This window comes from Amphiura filiformis, chromosome 3, assembly GCF_039555335.1.
Source record: "Amphiura filiformis chromosome 3, Afil_fr2py, whole genome shotgun sequence".
Lineage (NCBI taxonomy): Eukaryota > Metazoa > Echinodermata > Ophiuroidea > Amphilepidida > Amphiuridae > Amphiura > Amphiura filiformis.
The window spans coordinates 73,078,307-73,104,720 of record NC_092630.1 but is presented as its reverse complement, the minus strand read 5'-3'; the positions used below and the strand labels follow the sequence as shown (position 1 = coordinate 73,104,720).

The window sequence follows — 26,414 nt, the reverse complement described above, 5'->3', positions numbered from 1 at the left end:
AAGGGTTTTGTCTCTCAAACATTTTGCAAAATTGCTAAGTACTATGCTTTCTTTTTTTTAGACAAAAAAGCCAAGTGCTACGTGGGATTTAGAATTTGTTTCTTGTCCACTTCTTGTTTTTAGCCTGTAAAAAAGACCCCAGCGCAAAGGGCTAGGTGCTGGGATGTCTTTCACATATTTGTACATGTAGGTTTGAGAGAAAAACTTTTTTGTTGGCCTTAGCAAAGGCGAATATATCAACTGCAAGTCAAGAATACCAGGATGTTGTGCCTTCATGCATGGCATATATGTCAACTATGCCTTTACAACTTGCATCAATGTGAAGACTAATAGGAATAGTGACAAGGCCAAAAAGAAAAGTTAATGCACAGGCTAATTTTTGAGTACTTTTGATCACCCTGCACTCGAACTCTTGGTTGAGCTGAGCAAAGTTTCATGATGCAGGGAAAACTCTTTGTGTGAACATATATGGCAAGGAAAAGAAGATAGTGCTTTTGCACATATGGAAACCATCTTGCATTCATTTACAGATATTAAGGTAACCATAAAATCATACACTTCAATTGGTGTGAAGGCAAAGATAACAGAAACTGATCACTAGTAGCTTAAATAGTGTCCGGCAGTGTCCGTATGGTGATGGTGAAATATACTACAGAGTTGAGGCAATTGTATAAAAATAGTCAGTACAGGAAGAAATAAAATACATAATGCTTGAAGCATATGGGCACACTGTAATTGCAACCTAAGTGAGTTCAACAAGGCCGATGTTGCCTGCTAATCAATTTTTGAATCATATTCAATGTTTAAAGACATATCTAAATATATCACAATTATTTATGGCACAATCTGTCTCAAAGTGTGTTTTTAATTTCGATTCATGATTGTTTTTGGTTTACATTTCAATATTTTACAACAAACACTGGCCATATAGAATGAGATTAGGCTACAATTTTACAAAGGATAGTGGGAATACTTCTGATTTATATTTGAGAGAACTCCTATAAAACCTTTTACTGGGGTTCATAAATTGTATCAAATATGCTTTGCTGACACTTTCTGCAAAAATGTCAAAATGACAACAACTTTTGCTACAAGACCGGAGAAAACCCCATGTATGGGAAAGATTTGGAAACAAGGGAGAAACAAATTTAGAAGAATTACTCATGTTGCATTCTTTTCTTAATGTAATTGTTTGCAAGAATATATAAGCAAGATATTTGGCATGCATAGGCTTTTTGTAACATGTCAAATGGCAATGAACATAGCTAAAGGATTGCATCATTACAAAGGTACCAAACAAAACCGGTTATCTGAAAACAAGTGATGTTACTCTACTCTTACACTATAGGTTTATCACCAAGTCAAAGTACCAGGGCTGAGATTGGTAAATTGTTGTATCCACAGAAAATCTCATCCTTGCCAGCAAAATATACCTGGTCCCTGCACCTGGCCTCTTTTCTGATTCCTGTTTCATCAAGTGTGCATACAACTCAATTCTCGCCACATTACGATCATGATTTCATCAACAAAATTGCAATCTCTAGATGGTATATTATATCCTTTTACACATCAGATACCTTTTGAACAACAATAATACTCATTTGATTGCATTGTCATGCTAACAAATTCATCTAGTAACATCATTCGGATGGCAATGTTTGGCGAACCTAGTAAACACGTATTTGTAACAGCGATTACTGTATATAGGAGCCTGGTAGACAGTAGCAACACAGAGGACCGTTGTAGAAGCTTCATCTTACAAAGCAGAAAAAACAGCCCTGTTTGGAGTTTTAAGCACAGGGGGTAAGGGGGCCCTATACCCCAAATATCTCAATGGATTTACATTGATTTCGATGGGGGTCAGTGGATTTCCACGAATCCAGAAAAATCTCATCCCTGAAGTACTTGTGCAAATAATACTCATGCCTTTGCAGGCCACTGCCTTTGCAGACTTCTATCTTACTTACATGTCACTGAAGAATTTGAACAACTGGTGTACCCTATAACCTTATGTTTATGTGGACCTTAACAGTGCATATCTGGCACTTTCCACAAAAAAAGCCAAAATTGTCTGATTATTGGTAATAAGGATCTGCCAACTTAACAAAATATGCCATCAAACAAAATTGGTCTTCTTGGCTTAATAAGAATCATTTTGCTTGACCTCATCACATGTTTTTTTAAGATCCAGAATTATTAAATTACACACGTTTTGAGTACAAATATGCAAATCCACATGAACAACACAGAAATGTCCAGTATTCATAAAAATCATCAAGTAACTCAAGCAATTGACTTACAATAAGATATGTATTATTTTTTTTCCTTTCAAGAAATTGGCAAACTTTTCCTATAAAACTTACATGCATGCATTTCACTAACTTGAAGCATAAACTTAATTCAACATACCAAAACATTCAAGACTTGATGAGCCACTCTTATTAGACAATACATATTCACCAAAACAAAGTTTTCAACTCAAAATATGATCTTATGTGCTGGAAGAAAAAAAAAGTAAAAGAACATTATCACAAGGTACAAAGTAAAAAATCTTCTTTGCTGATTTGTTGCCTTGCATTGCATCTTGTAGCTCCATATCGCATCACACAAAAAAAATCATCACAAAGATGTTGAGATTGTCACAAATTCTTCTTGAAAGTACTGCCCAATTTCCAAAACAATATGTTATGGGCGATAAAGTTGGTGGTGAAGAAAAGTATCTCAACACAAAATACAAAGTTTGTTTTTGCATAAAAACAGGACCATCCATTTATATCAAGATGAAAAGAATTGTAGAAAGTCACATCTATAGAGACTTAAGAAGACTTTTACATCGTCATAACGAAGATGAATTCGCTAAGAATTTCAGTTCAGTAGGTTTGTTTTTTCAAGATAATCATTGGCCAATCATTGGCACGAAGTGATCTCATTGAGATGGAATAACATGCACACGCGGTAGCATACTGCTACTTGGAGAAACAAACGAACACATATGTTGCTACGGATTCAGCACCATTTGATCAAAAATTCATGTCAATTGTTTCCTTGATAAAAGATTCTATCCAAATTTGTTTTGTACAAGTTATCTTTTCTTTGTCTTCTATCGTGTGACATAGGTGTAAGTCCGCATAGGTGATCGATCGCTAGAATTTTCATTCATTGGTGCATTTAAAAAGTCCCAGATGAGTATCGTATCGTCATGAGAACTGCTGACTATCTGGAATTCATCAAATTGTAGCCGGAATACCCTGCCCGTGTGTTCCTGCAGTGTTTAAAGGGAAGAGAAAAAACGGGTGGAAAAAGGTGTTCATGAGCCAGTAGACTCGTTCCCTTCTCTTTCTACTCTTTTAACAAGCTAACATACCATCATGCTATTTGTGTGCGAGTTCAATCAATCATTCATTCAGTGACGGGAGCGTTAAGAAAATCCCAAATAAGGAGCGTGTCGTCGTGGGAACTGCTAACTATCTGGAACTCGTCAAATTGTAGTCTGAAGACCCGCCCGGTGTGTTCCTGCAGTGGCAAATAAAAAGCGGGTTGAAATGTGTCATTTGTTGAGCCTCTAACCTCTCCTTAACAGAGCAGGGGTTTCTTTGATCTTTTATTTTAAATCTTTGTTTAAAACAATAAGATAAAGTACAGATACATGTGATTTTATCATCAAATTAACATCCCTTTTACAAAACAAACACCAACTTTAGCAACAAACAAGATAACTTAGCAAGAATAAGATTTCCACAAAAGAATAGCATATGCTACTATAGCTAATAATTCATTTCTTGTTAAAACATATGATCAGAATATAAAACAAACAAGAACAAAAAGAGTTCTAAGAATTAGAAAAGAGATCTTTGCATCTATTCTTACACAAATAAATTAATCCAGAAATAGTCAACAGCATACAAAATTAAATCTAAGAGAATATATTTGACACAAAGAAAAATTTGATATAAAAGTGAAAGATTACACAAAAAAATAGGAAAGTGCATTCTATGAAGCCATAAAATCAAGCAATTTTGATAGCAAAGATTAAAACAATAGAGAACTACGATAGACACAAATTACAGTGGTAAAGAGATATAGCTCTGCTAAATCAAACAAAGTTGTGAAAGAGTATGAAAATTACACAATGTGGTACACCAATCAACATTCTCCTTCTGGTCCTATTTGCTTTTTTGGTTTTTTTTGTTGACAAAGAAAACCCTGCTTGAGAGATTTTGACATTGAATGCAGATATTCGCTTCCATTCAAGACTACACACTTGTTCTTGCAATCTACAGATATCCCACAAGTCTTTGAGGCAAAACAATTTCACACAAATGACACAAATGAGATGGGGTGGGTGATACTGGGAAAAATGTGATTCCTGCCCTGATGATAACTAAGGCAAACATGGAAGGAGAACACACTAATTTAATATCAATTTTCTTAGGTTGTATCTCCTAGTAATCAGAAATGACACTCAAGTTTCACTCATAAAATCTGAAACTGGTGAGAAAAACCTGAAAAAGCATGTGAATGCAGGCCAAAAAGCCCCAAAATGGGCTGAAAATAAGTAAAAAAGCGGGAATATGATGGGGGTAGGATATAGTGTTTTAAGCTTTGGTCCAAAAAACAAGGATAATGACAAACTGGGAGAAGAGAGGGGCATTGGCCTCTTGTATATAACCCTGTATTTCAAACAAAAGGAAATCCAAAATCAAAGATATAATTTAAAAATGTGATATATTTTTAAATATACCTTAGGTGATTGTATTCTTTTATACCCTTTCACATCACTTGGCTGCCACAAACTATGGCACTGGTATGACTAGCCCATAACAGCTCCCCCATGGCACAAGTGAGCCACAACATGTTGATCCTTATGTGATTCAAACCACCAACTGATAGGCTACCATACTCTCTCGAGCAAACCTTTTCAAGTTTTCTATAAGGCATGTGTTGCTTTCCTACAAAATGCTGCAAATCTTTGAAAAAGGCCCAATATGGTGGTATTCTTCAAAGTTTGCCTTTGTGGGATAACTTTAGGTTTGACATGATGAATTATATATTTGAAAGCAGGGCTTGCAAAATCCTGTCTGGCAGCCCAGGACACCCACAATTATTATATTAGTAACCAAAACACAGATGCATTTTTTATTACACACCAAATGCAGGCTATATCTTGGTTGGTAACTATCATTAAAGGGATATACAGTGTGCAAAGAATTAAGGTATCCTAAACAATGACAGATATGTCATAATTGGAACCAGTTCGAATTTAAGACCGCATTCCTTGAAATTGATAAAGAAATATTGATCCAATAACCCAAGGAAGATGCAAATTCAAAAGTTGCAGTTTGCTCCATTGCATGCCCTATTGATTTGTACACAAAGCGTTCTTGTACAAGAAATAGCGCCATACTTTCCATTGATTAGCATGTTAAAACTAGTGTTGTGCTTTCATTGATTAGGACACAAAAGTGCAACTTTTTATTTTGTTTCTTCCTTAGGTTTTAGATCGCCGTTTTTTTTCCCTCAACCAATTTCAACAAATGAGGTCTTAAATCAGAGCTAGTACAGGTAATATGTGCCTGTTCTAATTTTGACATACTTGTCCATGTTTAGAATATACAGGAGTGAACATAATTGGTACCTTAATTCCTTTCCTTTGCATACTGTATATAGTACAGTAATTTAATTTTGACATGCACAATTTTGCAAGTCCTGTTTGAAAAGAACTAGATGAGCATGCAATGGAACATTATTGAATCCTAGGCATTCCATATTCAAATGTAAGCAATGCATACATGCTAGTAACAAAAGAGAGAAAGGTTAATAATGAATATGAGAGTTTTACATGCAGGAAGGGCAAAACAGCAAAATAGTTTATTTGATTAGTAAAAACAAAGGCAAGTTGTGCATTTAGACAAACAGAATACAACTCAAAAGTACAAAATCAAACAGAAATATTTCATAACAGGTTGTTACAATCATGGGTGTACAGCTGATTAGAACAAATATGTAATATGATCAAGCAAAATGAGTTGGATATCAGGCGATATTGATTTTGAGATATAACCAATAATATTATTCAACTTCCTTTATTTTATGGTTCTGAGCAACACTAAAATGGCTATATCACTGGAACCATAAGTCTAATTATGATGGGGGTTTTCAGTAAAATATAGCTCTGAAAATGTCTCATCTAATGAGATTGAAAACTGAATTTTGATTTTGATTGACATCAGACTCATTTTGCTTGATCGCATCACATGTGACAGGTGTTTCCATACAATTGATGGTGTTTGATTTTTATCAAATATTAATATAAAATAATATGAGAATTTCTCGTAAAGCTCCTACGAGGGTGAAAATCTTAATCAACACAAAACCCAGTTTGTTTCTTTTTACATGTTTCTTTTTGAGCCTATAATCATAAAATGGTTCAAAAACAGGAAAGATCAAATAGCTGATGGGAAGTTGAAAGTTTGCAGTACAAGTTGTTTTTTTAATATTATTTTCATGTTTTTATTAAAAATAGTCAAGCTTTATGAAGACATTCGTATCTTATCGGCATTTAAACTGATTTTGAAAAATACACCAGGCCTGTTAGAATTTGTTGAGCGAAATTTGTGGAATAAATGACATATTTCATGAATTTAGACATATAGAAGCTGTAGCAAAATGAACACAAACTTTTTTTACAAATACAAAATGCCGAGATAAATATTGTTTTATTTGGCCGGTTGTTTAATTAAATTTTAATGGAGTTATCAACGGAAGGTAAAAATGTGTGATTTAGTTTTTCTGCATTTTTAATTTAATTCCATATAATCAGAAAGCTCAGACATCAACATCCTTGATCAAAACAAACTGGGACAGCATCTTAATAGAAAAGAAAGTTATGTATCATTTTAGCCTTAATCAGTATCACACAATATGAGTCTTGAGTGGAAACAACTATCAGAGTATTATGATCAGATTACAACAACATTTACATTTCAAGTCTCATGAAGCAGCAGCATATATGCAATCAGACAACAGTATCTTTAACAGCACCAAACGTTTCACTTCTAACAACAGGCACAGGACTTGGTCAAAGACTACTTACCACTAGTGTTCTGAGACAGAGAGTCCCCGAAGGTGATCGTGGATCAAGTGCAGCTTGCAAATCCCATACTTTGATTTTACTGTGGGGTGAAAAAACATTGGAGACAAATAAAGATATTAAAGAGAAAAAAAGTATCAAAATGAATTTGTGATTAAACATACAAGCTTTACACCAAGATGCATGTATGCATTTGTGTTTTAGCAATATCCTTGAAACTTATCCCTACAATGCATAAAACAAAATACATTTGAGAGTTTGTATTGTTTTTTTTTTATCCTTTTCTTATCCTCTCATGTTGCTTTGAATACACTAATGGAAATCCTCTTCTGAATGCATATTTGCTCCATTCAAAGTGGGAAGGCTGCTTTCTTTTGTTTTTCCCGACTATGTAAGCACTTTACTCATGTCATAAGTTTAGGGCTTGGAAAGCACTGATTTTCAAGAAAAATTGCATTTTTTCTGAACCTACTTCAGTGGGTTTTCAAAACATTTGCACATTGAGTGCAAGAAGGGTATACTTTTGGAAGAGGGTGAAAATCTAAAATAAAGCTTTCTTGTTTGAGGGCAATTTTTCAAGTTGTGATAAAAAATTATATATAAAAAATGTGATCACAAAAGTGGACATTATTAGTGCCCCCTTTCCTGCGGATATACATTCAATAAATGCAATTTTGTTTTTGTTTCATTTTCATCAACAAATCTGTAGTACCTTTCTCTCAAAATTGTATTTCCACCGATCTAAACAAACACAACGATAATAATAAATATACAGTGTGACATACCCATCGTAAGCACCGCTGACAATACGTTTGTTATCAAAGCGGATGCAGCGTACCAATTCTTCATGGCCTTCCAATACTCTCAAACAAGCCCCACATTCGATGTCCCATAACCTGCAAACAGACAGACAGACACATTTATAACAAATTTAAATATCATTGCACATTCCTATGTAATTAAGACTGATTCCAAGCTTAGATCAGGTAATGCCAGGATTTACTTAGTTTTTAATAGAAACATCTTATTTCATATACAAGTGGACATTCATATATAGGCACTAGTCAATCTAGTAAAAAAATTCCAGGTGAGCCAAATACTGTGAATACTTATTGAACGAAAAATAACAGCCCGGTTTTAATATAATGCCATCCATCACCTGTGTGATTTGAGATGATAATACACAAATTTGGCTAAAAACCAATAGGTACACTTATTCCCTAAATATCCACCAAACCACATAAATGACATGACAGTAGTGTATATATGAATATTGATAAGCTTAACTCTGAACCATTAAATGTTTTCAAATGTTACTCTCAAGTAAAAAAAATATATGAATTGGGCACACATAAATTTACATAAAAGAAATGTTTTATTCAAATTTCCATGTCAATTGCACTTTTGAAGCAAGATTACATGAAAGCTAATGCCCTATACTGTATTTGATATCAATGTTGATAGTTTTATTTTATGTGAGCAAATTTCTTTTTTAAATGGGCACCACCTTTTAATATAATATTGAAGTTTGTGCAGCTTATAATTGGCGAAAAAATGATTCGTAACATATATAGAATGGTGTGCATGCATTTGGGCGCAGCACTTATATTAGTTGTGTGTTGCGTAGCTGGCGCCAGGCATCAAAATACTTAATATTTCGGGGGCTACTTTTGAAAAATAATCGCCCTAGTAATTTAACTTTAAGGGGCTACTTTCGGGATTTGGAGGGTTAAATAGTAATTTTCCTAATATATTTTGAGCCACAAGCCTCAAAATAATTTCCTTTCAGGGGCTACTTTCCATTAAAAATCGCATTACAAAGGTACCGCTTTACATAAATAAATTATTAACCCACAAACCAATGCACAAGACAGCAACCAAACTCTTCATATACTATATTTATCAGGAAATAGGATGCAATTAATTATTTCATTGCTGTTACTGGTTAAATTATGTACTTGTATACTGTCAAGATGATGTTTATCAATTAGCTGGGTATTTCAAAACATCAGGGGGTTGTAATGTCATTTGGCTGTGGATGTGTGACTGAGCGTAATTTGGGAATTTATGCACAGTAACAACTAAAAAATTCATTTTTGCAAAGGACAAATAGGAGGCCAGCAAGTGTTGAAAAATGCTATGCAAACTGGTAAGTTTTGGAGATCAAAGGCCAAAATTGATTGAACAAAAGACCATTCCTTCAGTATTTTGCAAAGACTTTCTGCACTGGCCTTCATACATACAGGGGCGGGACAGGGGGATTATTTTCATTCATACCACATGACAGTGTATCGAAGGTATTAGCATGTCTTAAAAGACGGATCAATTTCAGTTGTACAGCCAAGCTATATCCTACTGATTAATTACAAGCACTTTATACAGAGATCATACTATGAGTCAAATGTTCTCATTTAGCATAGGTCATTAAACCCTACTTAACAATCATTGCTCAAAATTTGACCTCAACATGTAGATTATGAGTTCTTATAAACAAGACATTCCAAAGTCATACTTGGAATGTATATTCATATTGATGTTAAAAAACTGTGCCCTGACAGATGAGCCTACATGTCGATTTGATAGCCCCAGTCACCTTACCTAATTGTGTTATCAGATGAACCACTGACAACTAGCCTGTCTCTATACTGCAGGCATGCAATCCCTCGCCGATGACCATTTAGCGTCCGTACAAATTCACAGGTTCCTGTGTTCCACACCTGTAGTAAAAGCAAAAACAACAGCTGTGATTCACTCGTCTGTTAATTGATGGCATAATTGTCATGTGAATATGTCACTGACCTGGATGGAGCTGGGCAAACTATATACAGTGCATGAGTGGTAAATCAAAAATAATAACAACAATGAAGCTTACTTCGCAGAGACATTTTGCCAATGTTTTCCACATTTACAAACAATGAAGAAATAATGAACAAAGTGGCAATTCAAACATTCATACTCATGTAGTCTTTTCAGAAGTTCTTTCTGCAAAGGAATACAGTATCTAGAATTGAAGAAATGACTTAATTTTGCAGCAGGTGCATACTCAGTTTAACCAGTCCAAAGGTTGCAAATACCTAGGAACTGGGCAGAGGAAATTTTGACTCAAAAAGGAGGCACTATCAGACCGAAAATTAGGCCATATAACATTGCAATATGCACTCCAAAGTTTACCTCTTGCGATACAACTTTCACAGTGGGGTGCCAAAATGCGCTACAACTTTTTCAAAGATAGATATTCCATTTTCAAACAACAATGCACCTCAACTTCAAAAGTATGTGCAATCTGGCAGCCCAAGTTAGAAAAGTTATTCAAAGCCTGGTAACATTTACCATCAATTTTTGTAATTTTGTCCAAAACCTGACAACTGCACTTCATTCCCTACCCCCTTGCTACACTGCCCAATTCTTTGAGACAACCAGAGAGTATACCTAAATGGTTCACCAGATGCAGAGACTATGTACTTATCGGCAGCTCACAACTGCACTTCATCCCCTACCCCCTTGTTATACTGCCCAATTCTGTCATAAATCCGAGAGCATACCTTAATGGTTCTATCTCCAGATGCAGAGACTATGTACTTATCATCGAAGTCTACCACATTGACGGCAGCCCGATGACCAACCAATACTCTTCGCAGGTTAATATCTGTAGGGGATCTCATGTCCCATACTGCTATTGACCGGTCCTGTAGAATATATGTAAAAATTGGTATGATTATGAAAAATAAACACTTACTTGGTGTTGACTATTGATAATTTTTACCCTTTTCTCTACAACATTATATTGTTTTAAAGTAGCTTTGAATGAAAGTATTGAGAATATCCTTTAGATTCAGATATGTGTACTCAGAATATTATAAATTCCGCATTATGCACCTATATATTACACCTTAAGATACAAATTAACATATTACATACCATCATCAATGTAATTATAACAAACCAACTCACAAAATTTACTAATTTACAAAATTATTCTTTCATTAAAGACAATTATTATACATGAGATAATTTATAAGTTACCTTGGAGCATGTGACCATAAGTCCGTTGTTGAATCTAAGATGCAGTACAGCCTCGCAGTGATGTATAAGGGTATTTAGCATTTGACCTGTGTTTACATCCCAGACTCTGCAGACAAAAACATGAGTGGATTCTATTAATTAAAGAATATATGACCTCATCATTAATATGCACTAGCAGTATGAAAATAGGAGAGAAAATATATTCCTAGCAAACAATATAGGATGTGAGCTTGAAAGTAATAAGACTGAATGATGTCAGAAAAAAAGAATTAATTCATGGAAATACATAACAAGAATTAGGGGGTTTGTAAATGTCAGTAACAATTAATTGCAAAGTAAAAAAGAATCTGGGAAGTGACAGGACAGCAATAAAAAATTATAATCCATTAATCCATTATGGCATTATGGCAGTACAGTAGATCAATAATATTTCTCAAAAAATATGAATATGACCACTAATATGCATTAACAGTATGAAAAACAAGGAGACAAAGTAATAGCCTTCTACTAGCCATGTTTACAAGCACTTGAATTTCATAGAGTAAATGTATATTAATTCCTGTCACTGCTTAAACAAAGTACTACATGTATAAAAAAAATATGCATGATGTAAGGATACAAAACAGTTCTTTGTATGACTAAGCAAATTTAGTTTTGCCATGTTTCATTTTTTCATTTGACAAATCAAAAATTTCTAATTTCATACATAAAATGCCCAGGAAAAATAGTTCTAAAATATTATTCTCATAAAATTTGTATGCAGATGAAATAGAATCAACAGCACTCTATTTTTAACATTTATATAATCTACTTCACTACTGATTTGACAAAAAGCATTTTGGATTTGAAGTTGATTTTACGATAAAATACATCTTCAATCTTTGTTTATGGAACATCTACAGGAAATAAACATGTTTTTTATTTAGCCTTAGCTGACACAACTTGACTGCAGTGTGTGCAACCATATTCACTATGAGGATGTATGTCTTGCTTTTGGTACACTTAAAAAATACATTTATCACACAACAATTGTCTTTCTTATTGAAAAATTGTAGCCAAAATTATAGAGAATGTGAACATAGGTGTGCTACAACAAAACATACAGTACCCCTTTAACCCTTTGAGGATCCATATGTCTAGTCCATTGCTGATTTCATTTAAAACAAGTATTCTTATAAATAATGTCAGCTCAACATGAATTAGCTATATAGAGTGTGCATAATTTATCATCCTACAGGAACTCAATAGTGCTGAGGTGAAGACAAATATATTCTAAGCTCATCAAATAAAATATATGCTTACAACATAGAAAATTGGGTCTTTTCCCCATATTACGAGCTGAACCTAAGGGAAAACAAGATGGTTGATAGCAAATAAGTTCTATCTTCAGGTATTGACAAGAACCTAAAATAGCTCAAGATGCTACTTATATGCCCTGCAGTGTACATTACAACAACTTGCAAAACATCATTTTGTTTCATGCTGCAATTTCTACACTAGTGTAGACACACGATCCCTTGTCTTGAAGGTTTAACCTTCATTTTATACAAAATTGTGTTTTTGTCGTAATTTTTACAAACCTGTTTTCACTTCAATGGCAAGTTGGATTATTTTTTGTTTTACAACTAATACTTGTTATATTTTAGTGTCATTTTATGCTCACTTCACAATTTTCAACTTTTTATATTAAAATGAAAATCTTTTAATATTTTTTTTCTCCACAGCTTTGTAGTTTGTTATTATTATTTTCATAACTGTCCACCCTGCAATTTTGTTTTATTTTTTCCCATAACTGCCCACCCTGCATGATCTTTTATACAATCTGTCATGGACTTATTGTATTCTTTTATTCTTGGATGAATCTTTTTTTTACAAATATTTTGATAATAAAGTTATTTGATCTCTCTCCCCATTTCTTTTCATTGCAACCTTACTCCCATACTATGCATTATTCGAAATATCTATCAACAAGAAATTTAAACTTTCCAACAGCACCAATCTACAAAATACCAATAATGAGTACGGTACATGTCTTTTACCATTGTGTTTCAAGATTTCTTTGTTTTGTGAACCAACTAAAAATTAACCTAAGGAAGCTAGAGCGAAGCGATACACCAAGTGTGGTTTGTTGTATGTACTTTGGAGGAAGGCCTATAAATCCACCTCAATAATGTCATTGCTCTATGCTATAGACAGTTGACAGACAAGAACTCTGAATGTTATACTAGTCCATAATAAACAACTTGAACTTAGCGCAAGTAACAAGTGCCTCTAGTCCCACTCACTCAAGTGTGCACTCATCGTGGATGTAGGAATGTCAAATCTCTTGTCTAACACCTTTTGCCTGTGCCACATTGAGTGAGCACCATGAATAGCCATTAAAAACCTGCCTGAGATGCCCTTACTCAAGAACCAAATCTCTAATAAGACAATAAGGATCAAAACTTGTATAAATTAACAAATGCCACATAAGTATAATGCAGAAGAATTGGGACAGTTACTGTATTAATAGATTTTGAATCCACATCTATTCTAATCTGATGATTAAACAGTGCCTGGATGCTCTATCAGATTCTTTAGGATTTGCATATCATTCATTTCTATCTAACTTTATCCCTATTCCAAGCAAATGTATCTACTTTTTATGCACATGAACATATGTAATAATTATAATATTCATGTGTTGTGTGTATGTCTGTGTGTATAATGCATTTTATACCATATTAAAATTTGTGTCGAAGGCATTGCAAAGCAGTTCTTACATAACTATTGTATGAAAGTCAAACTGGACTTCATATAAACTGTTTTATAACCTCAATGATCTGGACAGCTTCCATGCAAAACAATGACTATGTAATGCGATCAAGCTATAGTCCATTTGGCTCTCTGGAGACAGCAGTGTCTGTGTGTAAATAAATGCACCATCAAAGGTGGTGCATCTGTAGCATGCGATGTGGCGCGAAGTGATTGCGCCCTCCAAATTTACCGCCTGTGTATCGTGTGTGTGGATGCTACTGGCTTGAGGAAGCCAAATGGACTCGTATACATGTACAAGTTGTTTTTCATGGAAATTGAGTTAGAGATACAGCCACTAATGGTATTCAACTTCCTTTGCATTTTATTTTACCGAGTAATACTAAAACGATCACACCTCAGCAAAAAAAAAGCTCTGAAAATGCCACCAATAATGGAATGTAAATATTTTGCTTGACCAATGACTCATGTTGCTTTGTTGCATCACATATGAATGGTAGAACTAATTGAGGTTAAACTTTCATGTGACTGATCAAACTCCCTGCAGGGATGACAACCAATAAGCTTGCATCGCATCTTAAGGGGCTGTCAGGGTAAAAACTCTTATTGAATCCCTAGGAGCAAATGTCCTTGACCTCTGAGGTTATTTGACTTATGCAGGCTACCCTTTTAAATATTTATCCAATTGATGGATCTACTAGACCTTGACCTAAAAAAATAGGGACGGCAGGGCAGTCCCAGATAGGTTGTCCTAAGATATAACACCACGCATTAGTAAAATTTTTTTCCATTTTCAGCCAATTTTACAAGTTGATTTCAAATGACCTTAACACCACCATTTCATGACCCAGATGCTATGCACCATCAAGGTCTACTGAAATGGAGTGTTTAACCAGTGGGAGTTCATGGGAGCACTAATTAGGGAGGACTGGCTAATTAGGATTACAGTTATATGAACATGTATGATGAGCATAAGAAACAGGACAACTGGGAGGCCTTTACTAGACACTCATTCACAAGTTTTTTAATTGCCACTACACACCAATTCTTTGAATACTGGAGAACAAAACCATTTCACATGTACATGTTTGTACATAACTCTCTTCATCTGTTTCGATGCAACAAGCCTGATTTCTTCATTTGTTTTAAATCAAAAACAGGAAACGTGACTATAACAATGGTTAAGTACTTAAAATGCAACTCTTAACTGTTTTTAATGTAAACATCACATGATGAGCTCAAATGCAACACTTCAAAGTCATTAGCACAGGGAGGCTTAATACTGTCTCCAATTCATACATATATATGAAATGCATACATTAAACTACATTCTTATTTCAAACTGTCACTTATAAAAGGCTTCTATATTTAGTATCGACTATAACTGACCCTTCACATTTTGATCAAATTCAGATGACATGCAAAATATACACCATCAATATTACATGTATACTCTATTTGACAAAGCTTCAGGTAAGAGGCATCAAAATACTGTTGTTATCAATTCAGCACTTGTAGAATTAAAGTGGATGTTTTGAAGATAAGAGAGGATAAAATTGATTTAAAATGAGATACAGCAAAACAGCATCTACTTTCTTTTCTATATCAGTGCTTTCAAGGAAAGCAAGTTTTTTTTCAAATCGAAGAAACAGTAATGCCTATGCTGATGGGATTTCTCTAAAATGTTAGATGGTAATATTCACAATAATGCAAAGAAAATGTGAACCTTGATTTGGTCTGCAAGGGGCTTTTATACATTTTTGATTCTTCAGTGATAACTTTTGTGATGCAAATAAATTAATCTGTGACACAAAAATCTCTTTCCCCATAAAAATTGGACATGTCACACAAAAATCTCCTTTTCCGCCTAAATTGGACACAAAACTTCCTAACTTTCATATTGTTGAAGACAAAATTAAAACAGCTCTTTTTACTATAATTATCTCAAAGATCTCATGCAATGGAGTGTGTTGACCTGACTGCCCAATCATTTCTACATGATTAAAGCCCTGTATCAAGGATCTCGTTTCGCTTAGAGCATGTAACCTGCCAGCACAAGGTGCCAGGTTCAAGTCCTGGCATGGGTGGATATCCCAAGGTCTTATTCAATGTGTAACTTAATTATAGTATGCAACAAATGTTTCTTTTTACACTTTAGTTTGATATATTAACTAATGCGGTTATTTTTTAAGCATCATTCATTGATCTTGTGGCTAGAGTGCACTGTATGTTTATAAGTTCCAGTGTATGTGTGAACCTCTTACCTTCCTTATGTCTCAAACTCAACTTTATTGACAAACAACTTAAGAGGGGGTATCCAAAAGTTTTTGACATCACCCAGAAGGAAAAGAGCTGTATTGATGAAATTTTGTCAGTGTAATCACTGGTCTCCTAAGTATGTTTACTTTCTTTACAGGTGGCGCTAGATGGGCAGTAGGTGCATAACTTGCAAGATGGTGAAAATTGAGGGACGCAGCATGATTAACTTCCTGCATTTAGAGGGTTAGGCCTACAATGCTCAGAAGATCTATGATGAAATGAAAGCTATCTAAGGTGATGATTGCCCATCATATGGCACTGTTGTTTTTTGAAAAAGGAATTTCCAAACTGGCCACATGTCCCTCACAGATGAGCCAAGAAGTGGACGTCAATCATTAATGGATGATGCGGCCACAGTGAAGAAACTCAAGAAAGTGGAGGATCTTGTCATGAAAAGTTAATGCGCCTACTGCCCATCTAGCGCCACCTGTAAAGAAAGTAAACATACTTAGGAGACCATTTTTGGATCATAATGCACATAAGGACCAGTGATTACACTGACAAAATTTCATCAATATAGCTCTTTTCCTTCTGGGTGATGTCAAAAACCTTTGGATACCCCCTCGTATTTGCCTCCTTGTTTAGCATATATGACAAGATGACATTTGTCTAATGACTGCAGTTTCTCATTACATTGCTCTATGGGAAGTTGCATATATTTAAAGAAGTATGTTTTCATGAACTTATCCCTAAAGTCATTGTAAATTTAACCAAGAATATGTCACATTGAGGTTGTAATTGTCACTGCGCCTGTTAGATTGGTCATAAGTGTGTAGTGATGATGACATATTCTTGGTTAAATTAGCACAGACTTTCAGGAATTACCTAAATGGTCTTGTTTTGGTGAATGATAAGACAATGTAGCCATCTGAGATAATGTTCCCGATATGAAAGTGGGAAACAGGCACCTGGGAGTTGAGGTGCCATTAACCACCAAGAAGCAGGACATGGAATGAATGCATGTGAACAATGTGATATACACCATGTACTGCCTTGTGTGGTTCTTTATAAACATTGTTAATGATAGTGTTATTTTGTGTCTGGCATGGATACCAGCTTTAAACACCATATATTCACACTAATTATTGCCCTTCCCTAAATTAGTCAATACAAAGTTATATTATTACATAAAATAATAATTGATATCAATACAGAAAATACTACACGGCAGGCTTTGGATATATTGTTTTGCATCTTAACTCTCCCAATAGAGCCAATCCTGACACTGACTGACAAAATGTAGCAGCATATTGAACACATGTATGTCATAAGCTTAATCATGTGCAAATTCCCTACGTACCAAGAGTATGGTATCAATTTAATGTTCTAGTTAGAAGTAATACATTTATATCACACAGTGGCCTATGTAATATTACACAATACAATGTTACTATACAAAAAACAAACAAACAGAGAAAAAATAAACAAAACAGCAATGAGATGCACCACACACTATGAAATTACTATCAGTCAATAATAATAGTCAGAGAGATCATAAAATACAAATAAAAACAAATTCAAATCCATTAAGGTGTTTAAAGTGGGAATTGAATTTGTCTACAGCATGGTAAGTGGTTAGGGCTATTACAGGTGGTATTATAAACAATCAAGTGTAAAATTGTAATGTGAAAACAATTCAAAAGGCTTTTATAAGCACTATTCAAATGTTTATACACATTGAGGGTTTCTAAAAGTTTGACGTCAGACAAGTATGACACTGTCAAACTTAAATCAAAATTATCTGAACTATTGAAGTAAAGCAAACTGACTGCCCAAGGTTAGTTTCATAACAGGTTACCCTTGTCCAATGATAGGCCAACCCCTTATTCAATTCAGAGAAGGGGGAAAATACAATAATACATTCAACACTTAACAGCAAGTTTTAAGATAAGCTCGGTCACATACCACTTGCAATTTCAGCACCTGAACTGAAATCTGTGGAAATTAGTTAAAAAAGATGTGCACGCAGTAAACAAAATCACAACAAAAAATCACACACTGGCGACAGCGCTTTCGATGAGCATGTGGCTTGGTATGATTGTTCACACCAATCATGTATCACTTTGCTCTTACTTGACACAGCTCATTGGGCACAGTGGCCACTGCATGGTCAAATCCCAATGTACTGATTGGTTGAATATATTAAATTTTGATCCTTGCACATGACTGGTGTTTTTTCTTTTTTTTGTAAAAGTCCTCCGGAAAAGGTCTTTACATCAAAATCAGAAGGAATGCACTTGTAGCATTAATGCTATCCCTATATAAGAGCTTAGTCCTACCTGACTGTGGAATCACTAGAACCTGTGATGATGACTTTATCGTCATATTGTAAACACAGCACAGACCCTGTGTGGCCCGTTAATACTTGCAGGCATTGTAGTGATTGTCTATCCCAAATCTATGAAAAGAAAACAAATTATTACACAAGCGTTACAAATGACTTCTGTGATTTTATTTACGACTTTTTATATCGCAATGAAAACATTATATATGTCTAGAAGTGCAAAAGTTTTTGTCAAAAAACGGTCTATTCTAAATTAATAAGCATATATCTGAATCTTTTACAGTGGGCATCTACATGATGATTGTCCATTTTTAACAAATTGCTAAAGCATTACGTGCTTGCTTAGTGTTAATTAATTAGAACACAAAAGTTCAAAGTCAATAAGATGAGAAAGTAGTCAGATATACAAGTTATGTTTACAGTTTAACCTCCATTTACTTCAAAGCACCTTTCCCAGAAGCTACATGTGTTGCTGTTCATAGTGTATCAGAACTACCACGTTCTCCAGCTACAAACCCCTGAGGTCTGTACTTACTGATGGAGATTGAACACGGGACCTCTTACACCAGAGGAGAGCACCCTAATCACTGTGCCAAACTCTTCTTTCTTGTTGATCCTGCTATAGCAAATCAGCTTCAGCATTGTTTGACAAACATATATTTGCAGTACATACCTTGATTGTATTATCACGAAGCCCGCTAACTATTTTCGTGTCATCATACTGTAGACAGTAGACACCCTTGGAGTTTTCACTATGACATTGAATTCGGTACAAAGCATGTTGACCACACCGCCAGTTATTCTCTATGCTCTGAAAATCAAATGTAAAATTCAAAGTTTTCATTATCAGGATAAAGAAGGTAATCTTAAAGTGATGAATTTGATGAACATAAAACAAAGTATAGTATATAACCCTAATCATTTAACAGAAATGCCAACAGGGAGGTTTCACACAACAATCAGGGAGATTTTCAGAATTACATGCAACCTAATGGGTACAAAACCTTCTTGAATCAAGGCTTATCATTTGTAACTTTCTTTGCTATTTGTTACCAATTCTGAATATAATAATTACCGTATAATAAGTAATAATGCAACACAACGAAGCACTTTAACATTTCCATTAACATTAAACAAACAATTGGGGTTGGGATAACTTTCCTCTCTTGCTGCAAAAAAACGTTTTTAAATTAAGTTTTAAATGAAAACATGAATACAAAAGTCTTAGTGCATGTAAAGTAACACCACCACCACCACCACCACCACACAACAAAACAATTATAGCAGGTTTCTATTTTGCATCATTGTTTCTCTCCATGCTTTTACTTTTCTGCTCCTTTGTTAAACCTATTGTCATCCATCATGTAGGCAAATGTTATACAAGTTCACAGGTTCACTTGTAAATTAATCCAATTTTTTTCGTATTTCCTACAATGTACTAAAGATGTTAATTTAACTAACCCATTTCCATGTTTCTTACCGTTAACAGCTATCAAGTTACTTTTATTGACTTTTCATATTTACACAGAAAACAAGGTATAAGGAGTAAATTGAGTGAAAATATTGAACTTCCTTCGGTTTTGTTTGAGTGGCACAGAAGCCCAGGCTGGATAACTAGCTGCAGCTTATTATTACCATAATCTGACATTTATGGTGTTCTGTAACACCTTCTTCCTGTATTTCCTGGGTTACCATGACAACTAAATGAATGTGAAACACTTCTCATGTTTCAAAATATGCTCCAAGACAAGACCTCAAATCAGCCACTAGACTTCATTAAGTCTTCTGGTGACAAAGAGGTTTTTACATGGTTTTTTTTTGGGGGGGGGAAGGGTATGCTTTATTTGTGATTGCACATATACTGTAACATGTGCACATACTGTGACCTGCTCCAAATTGGCAGACATTTTTTAGCTATAAACTTTGAATTCAAAAGATGACATTCCCATTAAGAACTAAGTCAAACTTGGGCGATCTTTTCCTTTAGACCACCCTCGCTATATAGGGACTAAATTATTACTTTTGCATCAAGGTTAAACAGTTGTCTCAAAAACAATTTAAAAATTATCGGAAAAGCAAAAAGCATACCTTCGTAAAATCAGCATCACTTCCGTCACATAAAAAGATAATCAGATGAGTGGAAAGTGGCAAAGAATTTGTGAAATGAGGGAATTTTTTAAAGAAAAATACATCACGTTTTTTGATAAATTCGCCATCTTGAATAAATGCAGAATTGCGTCACGCAGTAAAAACCTGTCAAACACGCTTGAAAATGCTTGATACGTGAGCGTAAATCATCGTCAAAATGAGCGTACATCAAACACTCGTACTACGCGATGTGTTGGAGTTTGCATCACCAGTTTTGCATTCAGCTCTTTTACGTCAAAAATTTAGATAAAAACATGGATTTTGGAACAAAATAAAGCTTGTTCGAAAAAATAAAAGGTATGTTTGTATTGCTAAAAACATGTTTAACCTTGATGCGAAAGTTTAATTTGATAAATTCGTAATTTTAACCTTATATTAGGGTGGCCACAATGCTAGCTATTGTGTGTACCCCTGCCTACATACACAAATGTATGGTGGAAATTGTAACAGATTCTGCAGCAGTTGGAAAACTTTTGGGCATTTTGAATTCCATATAATTTGTCTCCTAGTAACTTCTGTGCAAACCCGACTACCTAATTAGATAGAAAATTTTCTGCTCGTAATGAAGGTGAATATAGCATTTTGTATGCGGTCACGCATAAAAAGTTACGCACAAAATAAATTTTTGTCATCAAATAAATCTATTTTCCCAAAGATGTACAATTATGCTATATTCAGTTTTACAATCTAGACCCTCAGAGCAAAATCCTGTGCAAAAATCAGACAATTTGGTTGTGTAGTTTAGGAAATACAGGCCTTTGAAGGTCATAATTGGCACATAATAGCGCCCTCAATGGTGAAAATCACACATATTTACCTTAAAAGTTCTGGCAAAAGAGTTATTTTTGTGATTTCAGCCATTTTAAAAATGTTGTAAAGAAGCAAAAATAGCAATTATGACCCTGGATTTTTAATATTTGCATAAATGAACATTAAATAAACTAAAACAATACATCTCATGCCTTCTTTGGCTTTATTCCCACAATTATCGCTTCATGAATATGCAAATTTATGACAAAATCAGGATTTTCCTAAAATGGGGTAAAATGGCCAATTTACGAATCTTAAAAAGGCTGTATCTTCGCAACGGATTGTCCGATTGAGTTGATTCAAAAGCTTTTTTAAATCATTTTGCAGAAGGAACAATCCTGACAGAACAAGTAATTCCAGGGGTGGGTTTGAAATTTTCATGTGACCACCCTACTTATATAGCTCGGGTGGTCTAAAAGAAAAGATCGCCCAAACTTGTAATTTTAATGGTTACTGAGTTAACTAAGTTGCTTTCAAATAATTGCACACCCACAACTCTCACAAAGTTTATATAAAAAATCAAATATAAGTGAGAACAATAGGTTGAGGATCTTCTTGTGGGAGCACATGGAAATTGAAGATGCCACATTACAGCTACTGTGAACCAAATTTATGGCATTTTCATAGAAAATCCAGGTCTTGTCTTTACAAATGCCCTTTACTCTTTGTTGGCACTCACAATACTTTGTTTCTCCAGGTCTTCAATCCCCTCTTTCCCCTTCCTTCCTGAGAATTTGACAGTTACCTGGCCACACCACCACACCCCTCATATTCAGGTTTTCTGGGCCCTGGGAATGATTTTCTTTACATCCAGCACACACATGGTTATCAAAAGCCATAAAGCCACTTCAGCCTTAGTGTGCTGATCATTTTCCATATATGATGTAAATCCAATACAGCTCAAGTAAAATGTCAGCTTTGTATTTTAAATGTGATGTATTGTAATCAGGTTAACAAAAACATATGCAATGCTGTTTTTGTTTTGGCAAATTATTTGTAAGCAAGTTGCTTTTTATTTATGGACCTAATAGTATGAATTTAAATTTCATTCTCAACTTGGCAAATATATCATCATTCTTTGGCAGCGCAGTATATTATGCACTTTGAGGGAAGTAAAATGATCATTTTAACTTCAAAATTTGCCTGAATTCTAATCACGCAACAAGTAAGCATGCCGCATTGCTATGTAACAGGTTATTGGGTTCTGCTACATATGCACTTATATCCCAAAGAGAATAGAGTCATAACACTCAACAATGTTTGAAATATGGCAAGCAATATGGATGCAATGCATACATATTTCGTGTTGAGACAAAACTTACCTCTATATTTTGTATAATTCGTGGGTAGAGTTTTCTGAAGAAAGAATCGCCAGGTGGAGTCTCCCCAGGCTTAGGTTTGAATAGATACTGACCCCTGAATAAATAAGAAAAGAAAAAAAGATAGTTATTTACTATGTTCACATGACAAGTAGATGTCTAATAATCATGTCAATATCTAGCCTTGATGTTAAAACCTAGGGGAAATATTCTTCTGAAAATTCACTACCTTTAAAAAACATATCAAAATGGTGTGACTAATATTAACAGACTCTAAACAGACATTTTCAAACCCCTAACATTATCATTATACACATTGCTTAAGTCAGCATCATGGCACCAAGTTTTACTAAGGGAAATTGAGCAGGAATCTACATTTTCTATTAAAATTTAAACATTTCATTAATTTGTTTTATTTTGTATTTTTGCTGACAATAATTTTCAATGTCTACCATTTTCTGTTCACATTTTGTCAATGTAATATTAGTGTATATTGGCTCCACAAGATTTTGATCATGGGTCTATTATTATTCTAATACATAGTACATACCATCCTCTTCTGTCTGACAGACCTTTCCACAGATTGTCTGTTCTTACTCTATGTTCTATTAGTTTCTTCCATAACATCCCATCTGAAATGACTCTCTTCCATTCTTTACACACCAGCTCAGCTGAACACATAGACTTAGCATCAAGGTAGGACAGGATCTTCTCTGCTATATGATCTAAACCTTTTTCTGAAAATAAACAAGAAAATGATAGAAATCATCATTTCTGCAAGCTTGACCCGAGCACTAAAAAATATAGAATGTTCGTTTAAAATTTGTGCTAAAATGATTTATTCAATGTTATAATACATCTGTATCCTCCCATCACTACATGTTGGGTTGGGGAACAATGCCTACCCACAGGCCACTGCAGAATTTGTAGATTTTCAATGATCGCTGTGACCCAAGACACATTCTATAAACCGTTTTCAGCATTCAAGGATACCGCTCAATAATATCGCAACCAAGATCAGCTCCTGAGTAAACGTATGGGTATAAAGCGAGACAATTAGGCAGCTAGTTCCTTGTCCAGGGGAATTTCAAGTTAGTGCAAATTTTAGTTTCACAAGAACATTTTCCAGCCACACCAGGGCTTGAACTCGGGACCTCTAGCATTGAAATCTGTTGCCTTATCAACTGTGCCAACTTGACTGCCTGAGTATGAGGATGACAAGATCTTATCAAAAGATCAATGCATTTCTCCTGAAGATGACATATGTGTCCTGCTACCACAAAATGACCGTAAAGTCACAAGTTGGTAGTGTTGAGACGTTCCGGCTGCTGCGTTGGTATTCTTTGTTTCACATGCATCTGTTCAAGCCTATGGTATCTCTGTATGTTCTTTGTGAATGGTGGCACAATGGGTCATTCACAAAGGACATACTACTGGCTTGTACAGGTGTGCGGCAAACAAAGAACATCAACTCAGCCACCAGGATGTCTTGAAACTACCAACTTGTGACCTACCGCTCATTTCATGGTGGGTCACATAATGACATGTTGCCTTTTTTGATATAGAAAATTACAACTTAAAAGTAAGTTTTGATCAAATCTGATAATCTAATCTAAATCATTAAAGTAATTATCGTGTATATCACACAATTGCGAGATCATCTCAGATTTATTCAATATATGCCAGAAGACCCATTAAACCACTTTTTGCAATCTTTGATGCAACCTTCATTCAATCAGCAATGCTTCATGTCCACTGGACATCTACCACTCAACCCTGAAATCTAACTTCCCAACCATAACATTATCTACACCACAGCTATATTAATAGCAAACCGCAGATATTACCCCTCTAAAGCGTGCTGCTGCTGTTTATTGCTGAAATAATCTAAACACTCAGGTATTTTGATGATAGCTATGAGGTTATTTCATGTGGCAGGGGGGTCTCCAGCAAATTTTCACCCGAACCCAACTTCGGATACCGCCCATTCCTCCATTAATGGTTTGATTTGCTCAAACTTGCTTGTGGGCTTAGATATGTACCTATAGACAATGTATCTATGACATTTGAGTCATATGACCACATATTTTTGGCACCAGTGGACCCCCAAAATGACAAAATCACACTTGCGGTTGAATAAATGACCAACTTTGGGTGCTCATAACTTAAAAAGGAAAGCAGATATCTGAAATTTAGAGCCAGATTCTGAAAATATGACATAAGGTTAGCTAGAATCCAAGATTACAGCTTTATATCTGTTTAGAACAAGAAGTTATGAGCCACCAAAGTTGGTAAAAATCACCAATAACACTCGCGAGTGCCAAAAAGGGGGGGGGGGGGTCCGGGCCAAATTTCAAAGGGCCATTTCTCGAAAACGACATGGCCTATGAAGCCAAATTTTGTATGGGTTCATTGTGGCACAAAAGAATATTCTGATGGAATTTCATCAAAATCTGAGAGGGTCACCTGGGAACTTTTCAGAAAATTGGTTGATTTGACATGGACTGACCCAGGAGAAAAACATCACCTGGGCACATCACTTTCTTCCATAATAAATTAATTGACCTTTCAAGTTTGAGGACAGAAAATTGATCAACTCTCAATGTTGTATACATGTAGGTTACCTTATATTCTAAGTGAACATGAAACTATGAATAGGTAAATATTTTTATGCATGTAGGCTACCTTATTCTCAGTCTGGTAATTCATGTCAATTAAAAACAGGTTCTTCAATGAAACAAATAAATATAAAGGGAGGACCAAAGAGAAAGGCAAATAAAGACTGAATGAAAAACCATCCCACTTGCATGATTATAATCAAAACATGACAACAGTAAGAGGAAATCCCCAAGTCACATTTGGGACTTGTTCCTTCTCTAATGATCCTCATAAATGTATTGAGGGATTTCTTTATTACATTTTGCACATACATATCGTATAGGGGTGTGTGTGATTAGGATAGCAGGAAATCATGTCTATGATCAAATATTCTAAATAGACAATAACATGTTTTGTGACAAGTTTAACCTGTTGCTGGGTGCAAGTCACATGAAATGCTGGATGCAGATAGCATTAGAAATTATGTGGATTTTCATTTTTATTGCTTACAGTGGATATTGTCTGAATTTCAAACAATGTCTGCATTAATATGTATACTGTTCTTATGATTAAAAAAACCCAAGTGTGTGATATTATTATTTATAATGTTATGAAAATATCAGGATTGTGGAGTTCCCAAGTATTCGCTGTCGTAGTGCACGTTAGTAACCACAAGTTACTGGTTCAAACCTGGGTCATACACCTGTTCCGAATTTTTATATGGCATCTAGGCTTTGTGTTGGGATCATTTCGATCAGTGCTTCGTAACAAAGAAAGCATGAGCCAGTTGACATAGCAATGGTCATATTCTAACATGCACTATGCCACTATGACAGCGAATAGTTGGGATTACAATTGGGTCATTAAGTATCTTCCTCTTGGGTCACCCACTCAGCTGAACACAGAAGGTGTTGGTCACAACATCTGATTCCATCTAGCAAAGGTGTGTGTTTTCTTGTTGACTAGAATAATTTAATATCAAGTGTCATCTTATTTGCATATGTTTATTATTTTGATAAATGAGCAAATTGGACAAAATACTATGCACGTTTAAATGTATTTAAACAGC

The 26,414-nt window shown here is 34.9% G+C and overlaps 1 protein-coding gene across 2 annotated transcripts in view; it reads right to left on the bottom strand.

Moving 5' to 3' along the window:
- Window positions 1-3,124: 3,124 nt before the first annotated feature.
- Window positions 3,125-26,414, bottom strand: part of LOC140149084 (beta-TrCP-like) — a 58,538-nt gene continuing 35,248 nt past the window's right edge. The window contains exons 3-13 of one of the 2 annotated variants that reach the window (XM_072171247.1): window positions 23,298-23,484; window positions 22,751-22,844; window positions 19,144-19,281; window positions 18,466-18,584; window positions 11,114-11,219; window positions 10,633-10,776; window positions 9,689-9,807; window positions 7,876-7,986; window positions 7,094-7,172; window positions 3,365-3,513; window positions 3,143-3,262 (exon numbers count right to left, since the gene is read on the bottom strand). In XM_072171247.1, the coding sequence (XP_072027348.1) occupies window positions 3,400-3,513; window positions 7,094-7,172; window positions 7,876-7,986; window positions 9,689-9,807; window positions 10,633-10,776; window positions 11,114-11,219; window positions 18,466-18,584; window positions 19,144-19,281; window positions 22,751-22,844; window positions 23,298-23,484 (1,211 nt within the window). In that variant the 3' untranslated portion in view covers window positions 3,143-3,262; window positions 3,365-3,399. Of the gene's footprint in view, window positions 3,514-7,093; window positions 7,173-7,875; window positions 7,987-9,688; window positions 9,808-10,632; window positions 10,777-11,113; window positions 11,220-18,465; window positions 18,585-19,143; window positions 19,282-22,750; window positions 22,845-23,297; window positions 23,485-26,414 lie in introns of both variants that reach the window. The other variant, XM_072171246.1, reaches the window with a different exon arrangement.